Below are 15,920 nucleotides of genomic sequence, written 5' to 3' on the forward strand. Positions count from 1 at the left end.
TAAGTGGACACCTCTGCCACATACACACATACACATTTTTCACTTTTACTATAGACCAGCAGTCCCCTGCCTTGCATTGCTGTGGCCCAGTCTGTGAATATGCGTTTTGTATGTATGTGTTTTGTGTGTGCATATATTTGTGTATATGTGTATATATGTGGTTTTGCGCATGTATTTTTATTTTTTTGGCTTTTTAAGTCTGTGTTTTTCAATGTTTTTATGAGTGATGGTCACTCGTTGGCCTGAGAGGTGTATTTTTATTTATATAGACTATCTATATTTATATCTTTATATAGACCATCGTTGCTGTGGCCCAGTCTGTGTATATGTATATGTGTGTGTATATATTTGTGTATATATGTGTTTTTGCATATATGTGTGTGTGGTTTTGTGCATGCGTTGTAGTGTGTATGTGTGTGTATAATTTTTTCGCTTTTTAAGTCTCTTCTGCTGTGTTTTTATGAGTGATGGTCACTCATTGGCCTGAGAGGTGTATTGTGTCCAAATTTGGTGCCAATTTGTCCAGTGGTTTTTGTATTATGTTAATCCCACAAACGAACATGACATTTTTATTTATATAGATACTAGCCGTCCCCTGCCATGCGTTGCTGTGGCCCACTCTGTAAATATGTGTTTTGTGTATATGTGTATATATGTGTATATGAGCGTGTATATTTTTGTGTATATGTGTATATATGTGTGTTTGCATATAGGTGTGTGTGGTTTTGTGCATGCCTTGTAGACTTTGTATGGCTTTCTAAGTCTCTTCTGCTGTGTTTTGCCATGTTTTTATGAGTGATGGTCACTTGTTGGCCTGATAGGTGTCTTGTGTCCAAATTTGGTGTCAATTCGTCCAGTGGTTTTTGAATTATGTGAATCTCACAAGCAAACATTACATTTTTAATGATATATAGATATGGATAGTCGATAGATTGCAAGCAGCACATACACCTTAAAGCAGATACTTCTGCACATCTGTTGGCCTTTGCCTGGAAGCAGCCAGAGACAAAAATAGGTTTACAGTCTAAGTTACAGCTCCACTTTATACAGTCCGTATAACTTACATCGGAGGTAACTTGCAGGGCAAATTAAGGAAGCGGTGGATGTCCTGCCAGAGCATTCAAGGGTCTGTTCTGCAAATGACCTCTTTTTGTTCGTGATTTTTCCTGCAAACGCCTTTCAGTTCCAGGGCTGAAACCATGTCCTTGTCTCCCTAACTCAACGGCTTGGAAGCACATCTGTTATTTTAATAATTCAAGCTTCCTTCAGTGCCTAACATGCTGCCATTCTTAAATAAGGCAGGGTTATTTTCCTATAGAATGAGAGTACATGTGGAAGAGATTCCATGAGATTATGTTCCTAAAACTGGTGTGATTGTTATAAGTTAGCAGGCACCATGGCAACGCTAACTTCACCCTTGCGTCTTTGTACACCCCAAGAGCTAATGGAGCGTAGATGTGAGCAAACTGTGCTGCAAATCAAGAACCCCACGGCTCACGGCTCACCTCTGCCACAAACTTAATCAGTAGCCTTGGGCAAACCACTCAATTCATTCTTCCGACTCAGTCCCAAAGGGAATCCCAAGACAGTGCACACAAAATGATAAAAAAAAACACACTACTGAATTAAACAAAGGCATAACAACAAATTTAAAATCAAATCAATCTATTAATTTGTTTACGACATTTATATCCTGCCCTTCTCGCTCCAAAGTGGACTCAGAGCGGCTAAATACAATATATTATATTATTAGCATAGTACATTAGTAGTATTATATATTACTATATTGTACTATACCACTATACTGTAATATCAATAGTAATATTACACGTAATATGAAATATAAAATTATTCTATTGTATTATTAGTATTATTATTATATTATAGCACACTATTATGATCAATATTATATGTACATAAAATATAATTATTGGCATAACACAATATTAGTATTATATATAACTACTATATATACTCAAGTATAAATCTAGTTTTTCAGTCCTTTTTTTAGGCTGAAAGTCTCCCCCGGCTTATACTCGAGTCAATGTTATTTATTATTTTACTTTGTTGTTGTTATTATTACATTTATTCGTTTATTATTGCTGTTATTATTACATTTATTATTTTACTCTATTATTGTTATTATTATTATTATTATTTTACTCTATTATTATTATTGGAGGACACGTAAACAAATATACACACATATAAACAAATATACACACACACACTTACAAAACACATATAACACAAACTGGGCCACAGCAACGTGTGGCAGGGGACAGCTAGTTAATAATATTGTAGTATAGTGGTATAGTACAATATACCGTATATACTCGAGTATAAGCCAACCTGAATATAAGCCGAGGCACCTAATTTTACCACAAAAAACTGTGAAAATGTATTGACTCAAGCATAAGCCGAGGGTGGGAAATGCAACATTTTCAAAATAAAAATGGATACCAATAAAATTATATTAATTTAGGCATTAGTAGGTTAAATGTTTTTGAATATTTACATAAAACTGTAATTCAAGATAAGACTGTCCAACTCTGATTAAACCATTATTCTAACCTTCTTCAATGTAAATATGCTTATTTGTTTACAATATTAGCATTATATATAACTATATTGTACTATACCATTATACTACAATATTATTAACTAGCTGTCTCCTGCCACGCATTGCTATGGCCCAGTTTGTGTATATGTGTTTTGGAGTTTTGGAGTTGTAGTTCACCTACATCCAGAGAACATTGTGGCCTGAAACAATGATAGATCTGGACCAAACTTGGCATGAATACTCAATATGCCCAAATGTGAACACTGGTGGAGTTTGGGGAAAATAGAATTTGACATTTGGGAGCTGTAGTTGCTGGGATTTATAGTACAACCAAAGAGCATTTTGAAGCCCACCAATGATAGAATTGGGCCAAACTTCTCACATAGAACTCCCATGACCAAAAGAAAATACAGGAAGGGTTTGGAGGGCATTGACCTTGAGTTTTGGAGTTGCAGTTCATCTACATACAGAGCATAGTGGCCTCAAACAATGATGGATCTGGACCAAACTTGGCACGAACACTCAATATGCCCAAATGTGAACACTGGTGGAGTTTTGGGGAAAATAGACCTTGACATTTGGGAGCTGTAATTGCTGGGATTTATAGTTCACCTACAATCAAAGAACATTTTGAAGCCCACCAATGATAGAATTGGGCCAAACTTCTCACACAGAATTCCCATGACCAACAGAAAGTACTGTGTTTTCCGATGGTCTTTGGTGACCCCTCTGACACCTCCTCGTGACCCTGACCCCTAGGTTGAGAAACACTGATCTAATTCATTTCAAATACATCAATGCAAAAGGATAGCATAATACATGTTCATAGGGATTCCATTGTACGATTTTAGCACAAAACGTCTCAGATTCAACTGGTATCTCCAGTTAGAATGATTATGGGTTGCAAGTGGCAGGAAAGGAATCATTTTGACAAGAGATCCTGCAGAGCCTTTGCGCTTCTTCTCAGCTAGACTGACAAGTCATCTTATTTATACAAATCGCATCAGCCTCAAAACCATCTGCAATACAAATACTGACCTACCTTATAAAAGTGTTGTAAGATTACTGAGCAGATACATACAAATCATTTGGGTGGGGGAAAGTGGGCCAGTTCTTCTCACTGTCATCTCTGATCTCTTTAAAGGAGATAAGGGTTTAGTTATAACAATGTTGTCAAGATTATAATCTGTTTCGGTTATCATATAGTTGGATAGTGTTTTTTAATGCGAACCAGGCAAAGCTGTGCCCTTTTAAGCCATTTTGGATTAAAGAACACGCTGAAACGCTTGATTGAAACCGGTGGGACTTTAAATATCTACTTCCAATGTTTTCTGGCTGTCTCTATAATGCCAGAAGCAACCCACTTCCAAATCAAGAGACAAATACCAGTTTAGCTCCTGCCTTATTTATTTATTTACAACATTTATATGCCACCCTTCTCACCCTGAAGGGGACTCAGAGCGGCTTACAAGAGATATATATATATATATATATATATATATATATATATATATATATATATATACATACATACACATACACATACACACACACACACACACACACACACATATAGGGGTGACGCAGATATCTGAAGTGGCTTGGGATTGTGTAATAGCTGGTCTATTTTAACCTTCATTTTAACCTTCGTTTTTAATTTTTGTGGTGTGAAATTTTACCTTGGCATTTTAATGATGATATTTTTAATTATCTTTTAACTTAATCAAGTTTGAATGTATGTTAGTTCACTATTATGGGAGTCTTAGGATAGTGATTATTGTCTATTTATGCACGTTTCTGTTTTTAATGTTGATACGGTCAATGGACTAATCAATAAACTTTGCTAATATATATATATATATACACACACACACACACACACACACACACACACACACATACAATAGATTAAATTATTAACAAAGCACAATATCAGTATTATATATGACTATATTGTACTACACCATTATATTGTAACATTATTAGTAATATTACATATAAAATATATAATTATAATATTATATTATTATAACTATTATATTGTATTACATTATACTATTATAAATATTATATGTATATACAATATATTATATTATATTATATTATATTACTAGCCATCCCCTGCCACACATTGCTCAGGCCCAGTCTGTGTATATATGTGTTTTGTGTGTGTATGTACGTGTATATACATGCCCTCCAAATTGGGAAGTTTATCTTCACAACTTTGTGTTTTATGAGTTACCTGCAAATAACCTACTCCTATTTTTATCTCATTATTTCCATTTTAACTTTACATTTGGCCTTCCCACTGTTTTTAATTGTGTGTTGTCTTATTGATAATGTTGTATATTTTATTGTCTATGTTTTTATTTTAATTGCTTGTACTGTTGTTGTTTTGCTTGTATTGTTGTATTCGGGCTCGGGCTCATGTAAGCCGCACCGAGTCCCTTGGGGAGATGGTAGGGGGTACAAATAAAGTGTTATTATTATTATTATTATTAAATCATTTTATCCTGTTCATGTGGCCCGTCCATTGTTATCGTGATTGTGCTTATTGGAATGTTATTTTATTACTGTGTTTATATATATATATATTCTCTCTATGTAATTTCTGATGATTTTGTTTGATGTTTATGTCTGGGTGTTATTTTGTTGTAATATGCTGTCCGAGCTTGGCCCCATGTAAGCCGCTCCGAGTCACCACTGGGGAGATGGTGGCGGGGTATAAATAAAGATTATTATTATTATTATTATTATTATATGTGGTTTTGAACATGCGTTGTAATTTATTTTTTATTTTTTGGCTTTTTAAGTGTCTTCCGCTGTGTTTTGCAGTGTTTTTATGAGTGATGGTCACTCGTTAGCCTGATACGTGTCCTGTGTCCAAATTTTGTGTCAATTCGTCCAGTGGTTTTTGAGTTATGTTAATCCCACAAACTAACATTACATTTTTATTTATATAGATTAGTAAAGCACAGGAGACAAGATGGAACTGTCTTCAACTTATCATCATATTATGTAGTTAAGTACATCTATATTGCTCTGTTTTGATTTATATCATATTTAAATACTTTAGTGTCTATTAGACTTTACATTTATGGCTACTTGAAACTCCTCCAACTCGGCCATCAGACCTTATTGGACAAAGTTTGTGAACAAAAATGCTCTGCATCCATACAGACGCTCAAGGACCAAGATGGGCATATTTTTCAGTGCGCCAAACTCCACAGTCCGAACCTGGAAACCGTCTTCCACATACTCCATGTGCTAGAGGTGTCCAACTGCATCTGGGTCATACCATACATAAAAATACATACATAAAAATATGCTATGTATAATTAAAAAATGGAAGAAATACAAGACTGACAGTACCAACATTTAATATGGTACTCCCACCCTGTTGCCCATAGCAAGCAATGAGAGCCCCCAAGGGAGCCGGTGTCTATCCCTACTGAGATTATTGTCATGCAAAGTTGGTGCCATACATCTAGTATTCTAGCAACACGGTTTAGCATATAGCAGCTGCATGCATGCATAATGTGTTCTCTTTTCGGGAGACTGTCAGTCATCCGGCAGGACAAGAACGGCCCAGAGAAGTGGCTGCTGGTGGGATGGCCATGAACAGAGCAAACTGAAATTGTTATGGACAGCTCTATGCTCCAAAGTTATTTTCAAAGCTCTAAAAGTGTGTTTTCTGCATAAGTGACTACCTATCTATATATATCTATACCTATATACATCTATCTATATATCTATCTATATAAATAAAAATGTAATGTTTGTTTGTGAGATTAGCATAACTCAAAAACCACTGGACGAAATGCCACCAAATTAGGCCACAAGACACCTACTAACCCAAGGAGTGACCATCACTCAAAAAACTGAGTTTGTCATTTGGAAGATGTAGTTCCTAGGATTTATAGTTAACCTACAATCAAAGAGTATTCTGAACTCCACCAATGATGGAATTGAACCAAACATGGTACACAGGACTCCCATGACCAACATAAAATACTAGAAGGGTTTGGTGGGCACTGATGTTGAGTTTGGGAGTTGTAGTACACCTACCTCCAGACAGCACTGTGAACTCAAACAATGATGGATCTGGACCACACTTGGCACGAATACTCCATATGCCCAAATATGAACACAGATGGAGTTGGGGGAAACAGACTCTGACATTTGGGAGTTGTAGTTACTGGGATTTATAGTTCACCTACAACCAAAGAGCATTCTGAACCCCGCGAATGATAGAATTGGGGTAAACATCCCACACAGAACCCCTATGACCAATAGAAAATACTTAGGGCCATCCAGTCCAACTTATTCACCAGGGCAAGAAAACATAATCAAATACTGTTTACCCACAAGCATAAAGAAATTACATATATTAGAAAACAACATTTTTTCATTATTTTATTTCCCAGATCCCCAGACTGTGCCACAGCAATGTGTGGCAGGAGACAGCTAGTATCTATTGTTATTGTTATGGTCATTTTAAAGCTAATTGTATTGTTTTAATCTGTTTCTGTAAACCGCTCCGAGTGGCAGTGTACAAGTTGAATGAATGAATGAATGAATGAATAAATAAATAAATAATATGAATAAAAATATAATGTTAGTTTGTGGGATTAACATAACTCAAAAACCACTGGACGAATTGACACAAAATTTGGACACAATACACATATCAAGCCAATGAGTGACCATCATTCATAAAAACACTGAAAAACACAGCAGAAGGGACTTAAAAAGCCAAAAAAGCAAAAAGACACTACAGCGCATGTGCAAAACGACTCTCCAATGAGCAAGTTCAGCAGCTCAGCAGTTTAACCTACGATTCACAGTGACCACAAGGGAGAAACATACTCTTCCATAACCCTAAACATTCCCAGTAGTTATGAGTACTTTCTCATAGTAATCCTTGCCAAGAAGGATAGAGACAGTCTCCCCATGGTGGAAGGGTGTTTTGATCTTACAACAATACTACTATGCCACTTTCCCACTCAAAGGTTCTCAGTGACGAAGAGGAGAGGCTTGTCTGAGGTTGAGTCATGACCGGGGACTTTTGACTCATAGCCCGTACTCCTAGAAACCATGTCACACCAGTTCTAAACAACAGGAAACAATCATGTGTGCGAGAGAGGCTACCCAACGTACATGAATTATGTTAAGGCATTTGAAACACTTCCGTATTTGTTGTGTCCCCTTGTCTCTCTTAGTTCCACTGTGCTACACAAAAAACTAGGGCAGCAATGGTGTTTAATGTGTAGGAACTAGGAACCCACTGAAATCCACAAGCATGTGGACAATTTCAACAGAAAGGAGAAAACCATGAAAATGAACAAAAACTGGTTACCAGTATTTAAAAAAACCTCTAGCATCAGTACAGTAAATAAAGAGGAACATCCAAAAACAGGGGAATTCCAGACAAGAAACAATCAGGGACAGCTAACTCCTCCCTACAAAGGATTCCCTCAGGCAGGAAGTAGCCAGGCTTTGAAGCTGTAAGGCTTTTCAATGCTAATCAAGTTGGCCAATAGTAACATTCACAGTTGCCTCGAACAGACATAACTTCTTTTTCACACCCTGGACATTCCACAGATATATAAACCTCCCTTGCTTTGTTTCCAATATACCTCACAACCTATGAGGGTGCCTGCCATAGATGTGGGTGAAATGTCAGGAGAGAATGCTTCTGGAACATGGCTAGACAGCCTGGAAAACCCACATCGACCCAACCCAAGGGCTGTTTGTGACACTTCTCAAAGCAGCAAGGATAGCTGGTGCTTTGTTACAAGGCACCTGTCTTCCACATACATCCCGCTCCACTTCTTACTCTTTTTTGTGATGTGTTTATGTCTATCTGCTTTGCGGCCTACAGAAAAGATTCTAATATTTGTACGATGAGTAGAAAAATTAAGCAGCTATGCAAATGTTTAGTAACAAAGCACCAAGTAAGATAGGGACATATAGATGCCAATAGAGTTGAAATATGACATTTAAATTTTAAAGCACACATTCCGGTCCAGAAAAACTGCTACACAGAGGAAGCTTAAACATCACTGTGTTGAAGAAATAAAAGAAAAGACAAAATTGCAAATCTCAAAAACGGGAACCCAACATTAGTACACAAATTCTGAGATGCTGTCAGGCTTCTCACCTGACTCGTGCTAAGACTCAATCAATAATAGAACACTTCAGACTTTGAGCATCTAATCCTTCCTTCTCCAACCAGGAAACTTCCAAAGGCCTGGATGATACATCCTATCATCCTCAACTAACATACCCACAGTTAAATATCCAGGTTTAGTTTATTATTCTTCCTTCTTCCTTGCCAATGCACTTGTTCAAGAGACAATACTCCTTCAAGAGTCATTATCCACTCCTGTGAGTCAGAATAAAGATAATCCTCTCTCAAAAGTGACCAGAATCAGATAATCTATCAAGTCAACCCCTCACTCCTTCCATGAAGTTCTACTCCAACTCCCTAACCACAACTGTGTTTGTAAAATGCTGGCAAATTTATTCACAGATGTCCAATAATCAAGTCTTTATTTTAAAATTCTACCCTCTTATCCTTGATATACTGCTGAAAACAAGAAAGTTTGAAAAAGCAAGCAGTGAACAATAAATGACCACTAAATCATTATCTATCCCTCACTTCCAAATGCTAACAATTCACCCATTTGACGTTCTCTGACCTGCAAAGAAGCACTGCTTGAATATCAAGCAAAAAGTGGGTGCTAGAAACAATATCATACGAAAGCTGATTGGCACAACTTGGGGATCACAACCAGACACAGTGAAGCCATCTGCCCTTATGCTTGGCTACTCCACTGCTGTGTACACATCTCACCATGTTAAAACAGTGGATGTGGCTCTTAATGAGACATGATGAATTATCACAGGATGTCTACGCCCTACACCACTCGAGAAATTACACTGTTAAGCCGGTATTACACCACCTGACATCCGCTGGGAAGTAGCAGTCAATAATGAAAGGACCACATGCACAGGCCCGTCCCCTGTTTGGATATCAGCCAGCATGCCAATGGCTTAAATCAAGAAATAGTTTTCTAAGATCTACAGAGATACTCGCAGGAACACCTCAGCAAGTGAGAGTCCAAAAGTGGCAGGCTAAAACCCAGAACCTCAAGTAGCAGCCAATAATGAAAGGACCAAGGTAGTGACATCTCCGTCCCATCCCCTGTTCGGATATCAGCCAGAACAACAATGGCTTAAATCAAGAAATAGTTTTCTAAGATCTACAGAGATACTTGCAAAAACACCTCAGCAAGCAAGAGTCCAAAAGTGGTAGGCTAAAACCCGGAACCCCAAGAAGCAGCCAATAATGAAAAGATCAAGGTAGCGACATCTTCGGCCCATCCCCTGTTCAGATATTAGCCTTAAATCAAGAAATAGTTTTTTAAAGATCTACAGAGATACTTGCACCTCAGCAAGCAAGAGTTCAAAAGTGGCAGGTGAAAACCTGTAACCTCAATACCAAATGAGAGACTCCCTCATGGGCACACAGAAGACTGGGCGACTTGGGAGGCGCTGAACAGACTGTGCTCTGGCATCACGAGATGCAGAAATGGGGCTACAAAGTGGAGTCCATGACATGCGAGTGAGGAAAAGAGCAAACCACAGACCACCCATTACAATGCAACCTGAGTCCTGCCACATGCACAATGGAGGACCTCCTTAGAGCAATGCCAGAGGGAGTCCAAGTGGCCCGCTCCTGGTCAAAGGACATTTAGTATAATGCCAAGTTTTTTATATACATTACAACTGTACCCTTGGTTCACTCCTGATACAATAAATAAATACGCATTTGCAATCACCCCTCCACACTGGAGGTTAAACTTTTGTGCCTCAGATCATCCACAGAGGAAAGAAACTGAGGCTGAGAGTATTTATAGGAAGAACCCAAGAAGTTGTCTTCTACCAGGTAAGATTATTTTTCCATCTAGCCCAGTACTGCATTCTTTAACTAGCAGCAGAGTTTTCAGACACAATCCCATCATCTGAAACTTGGCCTTTATAATTGGTGTTTTAAACCTTCTGTTTACAATATTTATGCTCAACCACTGAGTTATAGTCTAGCCTTACTCAAGGTTAGAAAAACCAATGTGGCTTCCACAGACTAATCTAATCCCTTATTCTTAAATGCAGCTATGACACCAGGTTGGGCAGCTTCTAAATGGCAAATAGTAGCACGAAAATCCAAAGCACAGAGTTGTTGTAGGTTTTTCGGGCTATATGGCTATGTTCTAGAAGCATTCTCTCCTGACATTTCACCTCTGAGGATGCCTGCCATAGACACAGGCGAAATGTCAGTGTGCCTTCCCTGTTGCAGTGTGCCTTCCCTGAATAAAGGAAACAATCCCATGCAAATACTCTGAGAAGCACTTTAATTACTTTTGATTTAAAACCCTCCAAGTAGATACATCCTCTGTTCATGCCCACCATTTATTTTTAAAGTTTTAACTATTACATTTGGCCCAGCCATAGGTTTTTAAATTCTTGTGTGTTATTGTCTACTTGTGAGTTATATTAATTGTATTGTTTATTGTGTTTATTGCTTGTCATTTTATTATTGCTTGTTGTTTTTGATGTGTTGTTGGGCTTGGCCTCATGTAAGCCGCTCCGAGTCCCTTGGGGAGATGGTGGTGGGGTATAAATAAAGTTTACTATTATTATTATTATTATTATTATTATTATTATTATTCTCAGGAGAGAATGCTTCTAGAACAACGGTTCTCAACCTTCCTAATGCCGCAACTCCTTAATACAGTTCCTTATATTGTGGTGACCCTAACCATAACATTATTTTCATTACTACTTCACAACTGTAATTTTGCTCCTGTTATGAATCATCTTGTAAATATCCAATATGCAGGATGTATTTTCATTCATTTGGCACAAATACTCAATACGCCCAAATTTGAATGCTGGTGGGGTTGAGGGGAGGATTGATTTTGTCATTTGAGAGTTGTAGTTGCTGGGATTTATAGTTCGCCTACAATATCAAAGAGCATTCTGAACTCAACCAGTGATGGAATTGAACCAAACTCTGGACACAGAGTTCCCATGACCAACAGAAAATACTAGAACGGTTTGGTGGGTATTTATTGACCTTGGGTTTTAGAGTTGTAGTTCACCTACATCCAGAGAGCACTGATGCATCTGGACCAAACTTGGCACGAATACTCAATATGCCCAAATGTGGACACTGGTGGGGTTGGGGAAAATAGACCTTGACATGCTGGGATTTATAGTTCACCTATAATCAAAGAGCATTCTGAACTCCACCAATGATAGAATTGGGCCAAACTTCCCACATGGAACTGCCATGACCAACAATACTGTGTTTTATAATTGTCTTTGGCGACCCCTTTGACACCCCCTTGCGACCCCCTCAGGGGTCCCGACAACCAGGTTGAGAAACACTATTCTAGAAGATGGCCATATAGCCCGAAAAACCTACAACAACCCAGTGATTCTGGCCATGAAAGCCTTGGACAACACAAATCCAAACCACAATTTATATCGCACACCTACCTTGCTGTCATGCATGTAAGATTTACCTAATTTCATTCCAAACAGAATAACAACCATCTCACACTTTGTCTCCAAAGAAAGCACAACCTTTCTTTATCATCTCTTCCACTAAGAACTACATTCCGCAATTAGAACAGAAAACTACTATTCACACAATACAGAAATTCCAGTGACTGCTATTTATATAACCCATGCAATATCAGGAAGGGGATAACTGCTCCAAAAAAGCCCTGTAGTATACAATGGTAAAGAATTGACCAGAAGCGAAGGGTATAGTCCAGATAAATGCAGTTACATGTACTTCAGCATCAAGTTTATCAGGGCAGGATCTGGAAATGAATAATAATAAAAAGCAATGCACATTCTTTAGAAACAAACTGTCCCAAGCCTGACTTGGTTCTGCCTTACCTGCCAATTCATGGTGAATCAGGTCAGCAAAGTTGGGGTCATCACCCCACCAGAATATCATCAGCTCTCTGCGCCCAGGCCTTTGGTCTCGTCGCCATACGCTCAAAACGTCGGCCTTCAGGCAACGGCTGTAGCTGCTTAGGATGGGGTCTTCTTCCGTCACCGGGAAAAGAATTGGGGCAGATGTTGGGCCCTCCCATACGTATCGCTTCCATTTAATCCCCGTTAAATCGGCCTGGAGGGAAAATGCAACATCAGTTAGGGCTGGATGATCTCTGTGTACATTTCAGCATTTATCAAAACAGGAGATTTCTAGCCATTTCACAGCCTTTCCCATCACACTGAACATGCAGCACTTGGAGGTCACAAAATAATTTGTTTCTCTTATGACAAATGTCTGTGAACTGTAGCCTCAACCTCTATTCCATTCAAACCAGTGGTTTTGATTATTCAAGTCCATTCTAGAATTACAAAGCATCAAAGAGCACATCACTACTTTTTGGCATCCTGTTGAATACCCCCATATTGAAAATGTGTATTCTGAGAGTCTAATACATTCCTCAACATTAACTGACCCACCTTCAGATAGGTCGTTTACTGTCAGAAGTAATAACAACAACCCTGAAGCAAATAATTTTTGGAGTCAAGAATTCTGCTGAAAAATGACAACCACTGAAAAAAATAACAACTGTCCTTATTTCTGGTGGTGCAATGGGTTAAACCCATGCGCCGGCAGGACTGAAGACCGACAGGTTGGAGGTTCGAATCCGGGGAGAATGCAGATGAGCTCCCTCTGTCAGCTCCAGCTCCCCATGCAGGGACATGAGAGAAGCCTCCCACAAGGATGGTCAATCAATCAAAACTTTATTCCAGTTCATGACCAGCACAAAGTGTATATACAAATCCAGATCACAATATTGGGACCCAGTCCCATAATTCACATCCAACCCAAAGGGTTGTAGACTTCAAACTCCAACAAATTTTGAAATCGAAGCTAAAAACCAATGCAAGAAGTTATTAAAACTTAACATCAAAACATCTGGGCAACATCCTTGCAAACAGCCAATTCTCTCACACCAGAAACGACTTGCAGTTTCTCAAGTCGCTCCTGACACACACACACACACACACACACAATAAAAATAAAATTCCCTTCCAGAGAATCTCTAAGAAAGATCTAGTTTTCAAAAACACCCTGTTGGGACAACTTTAGGTAATTTTAACTACAACCCAAGTCATTCAAGACAGCTTAAACAAATATTTCTTGCTCTCCTCCATCCAGAAACACAACTTTTTGAGAAAATCACAAATACTAATGGTAATGTTTCAACCAGTCTCGGTTTTGGTTTGTTTGTAAAGCAAAGGGAGCAGCAAGTTGCAAGCAGGGCTCAGTCCAGGGTTCAACTTCACCACCCTGCGATTGGGGAAGTGCATACTCCACTTCTTTTGCAGACAATGAAGGATTTCCTGCTTATTTAACTCCAATAAGGAAGCTCCCACTACACTAGCTCTATCTGCAACGGTTTATGTTTTTGGAAAGGGGGGGGGGCTGGGGGACATAATACATTAAACACATAGGCAACCCCATGGGAGTAGGTCAGTTTTGTGATCCTGCAGAACATACCCATAACTACACATAAGCAGATCAATTTCATTATATTCCACTTCCAGGATTAAATAACACCAACCAGTCAAAATCTGCTACCAATTTGCATTAAGGGGGGGATCAGACAGAGGTCACCAAAACCTAGACTGGGCAGGAAGTTCAACTGGATCCTAACTCAATTAAGACTGAACTGGCTCACCTAACAACAATAAACAAACCAACAAATAAAGACATCAAGACAAGGGTGCAATGTAAAAGAAAGGGTTGCTACTCCCATTCATCTGTAAGTCGAAAAAGCAAAATCTCCAAATTGGATTGTTGTGAGTTTTCCAGGCTGTCTGGCCATGTTCCAGAAGCATTCTCTCCTGACGCTTCACCCACATCTATGGCAGACGTTTTGAGGTCTGTTGGAAACTAGGCAAGTGAGGTTGATATATCTGTGGAATGATGTCCAGGGTGGGAGGCAAGTGTGACTGTTACCAAAGGCCACCTTGATTAGCATCAAGCTGTTCGAAACTAGGAAAATGCTTCTTCAGGAGAGAATGCTTCTGGAACATGGCCATACAGCCAGGAAAACTCACAACAACCCAGCGATCCCAGCCGTGAAAGCCTTCGACAATAAATCTCCAAATTCCAGTGAAGGGATTTTGCCGACAACCCCCCAAGACCTCTTGTGTCACTTTCACAGTTTGGTTTTCCTTGTTATTTCTAAGGAATCAAGCAAAGTTGGCCTAGTAAACAGAAAATGCATTTTGGTGTGTATTTTTTTTGGTATGTGTATGTGGGTTTTTTTTGGGGGGAGGGGGTGAAAAAGCTGAGGAAAAAGTCACTATCAAAAAGACACACCCGAAATCTTTGTATTAGGGAAGACAGGCCAGAAATGAAAGAGGTGAAGGAGCGTGGAAAAAAAATGGAAGTTAGGAGGAGAATCGAGAACAAAAACAACAAAAGGAGAGAGAGAAGGAGGCAAAAATATAAATCCGAGGAATGGTGGCAAAGCGAAGACCAATCAGGGAAAGAAAAACAAGGGCTGGTGTACATGTACACAAATATGTGCGTGTGTGGATCTAGACATGTGTGTACACAGAGGGAGCTGGAAAAATGTCTGGCAAGGCCTACTCCAGCAGGAGCAATGCTAAAAATGGCTGCTCGCTCGCTCTCCTATTCACTCCCCTCCTTCCCTTGCTTTCCTTTCCTTTCCTCCCTTCTGCTGGTGAGCTCTCCTCTCCCTTCTTCTCCCTCCCACCCCAGACTTTCCCGTCCACCAAGGTTTATCTCTGATCCGTAAAACCTTTCCTCCTCCTTCTCCTCCTCTTCCCCCCCTTCCTTCAACCTCCACCATCATCCACCCTTTGGGTTGATTCAAATCGCCCCCCAAAACCCACCCCGAAAGGCTCCCAAGAGCCACACACCGACTCACCAGACAGAATAGGTTGGAATGGCAATCCTCCAGGCTGGCCCCGTTGGGTACGAAGCAAGAACTCATCCTCACAGCCACAACCCACACGCCATTATCCCACAAGCCTCCGACAAGAAAGAAAAGAGACAGACAGGGCGAGAGAGAGAGAGAGAGGAAGGCACACAGCCTGAGAAGGGAGGGACACACAGCACACTCTCGCACACACCAGCCAGCAAGGGAAAGGGCCCCCTTTTTTTCCTTTTTTAAAACCCACACAACCACAAGAAGAGCCCAGGGAGGAGTTTTCGGAGGGGGTTGCACGGTGGCGTGTGCGCCACAGCACACAAATAGATCGGGATAAATAATAATAATAATAA

The 15,920-nt window shown here is 39.4% G+C and overlaps 1 protein-coding gene across 1 annotated transcript in view; it reads right to left on the minus strand.

The window, feature by feature from the left end:
- The window catches only part of MED13 (mediator complex subunit 13), a 145,106-nt gene extending 129,186 nt beyond the window's left edge, over nt 1-15,920 (minus strand). Inside the window, exons 1-2 of the mRNA XM_067472147.1 lie at nt 15,565-15,920; nt 12,539-12,773 (exon numbers count right to left, since the gene is read on the minus strand). Coding sequence (XP_067328248.1) covers nt 12,539-12,773; nt 15,565-15,630 — 301 coding nt within the window. The 5' untranslated portion in view covers nt 15,631-15,920. The remainder of the gene's footprint in view (nt 1-12,538; nt 12,774-15,564) is intronic.

This window comes from Anolis sagrei, chromosome 11 (assembly GCF_037176765.1).
Source record: "Anolis sagrei isolate rAnoSag1 chromosome 11, rAnoSag1.mat, whole genome shotgun sequence".
NCBI classification, from domain to species: domain Eukaryota; kingdom Metazoa; phylum Chordata; class Lepidosauria; order Squamata; family Dactyloidae; genus Anolis; species Anolis sagrei.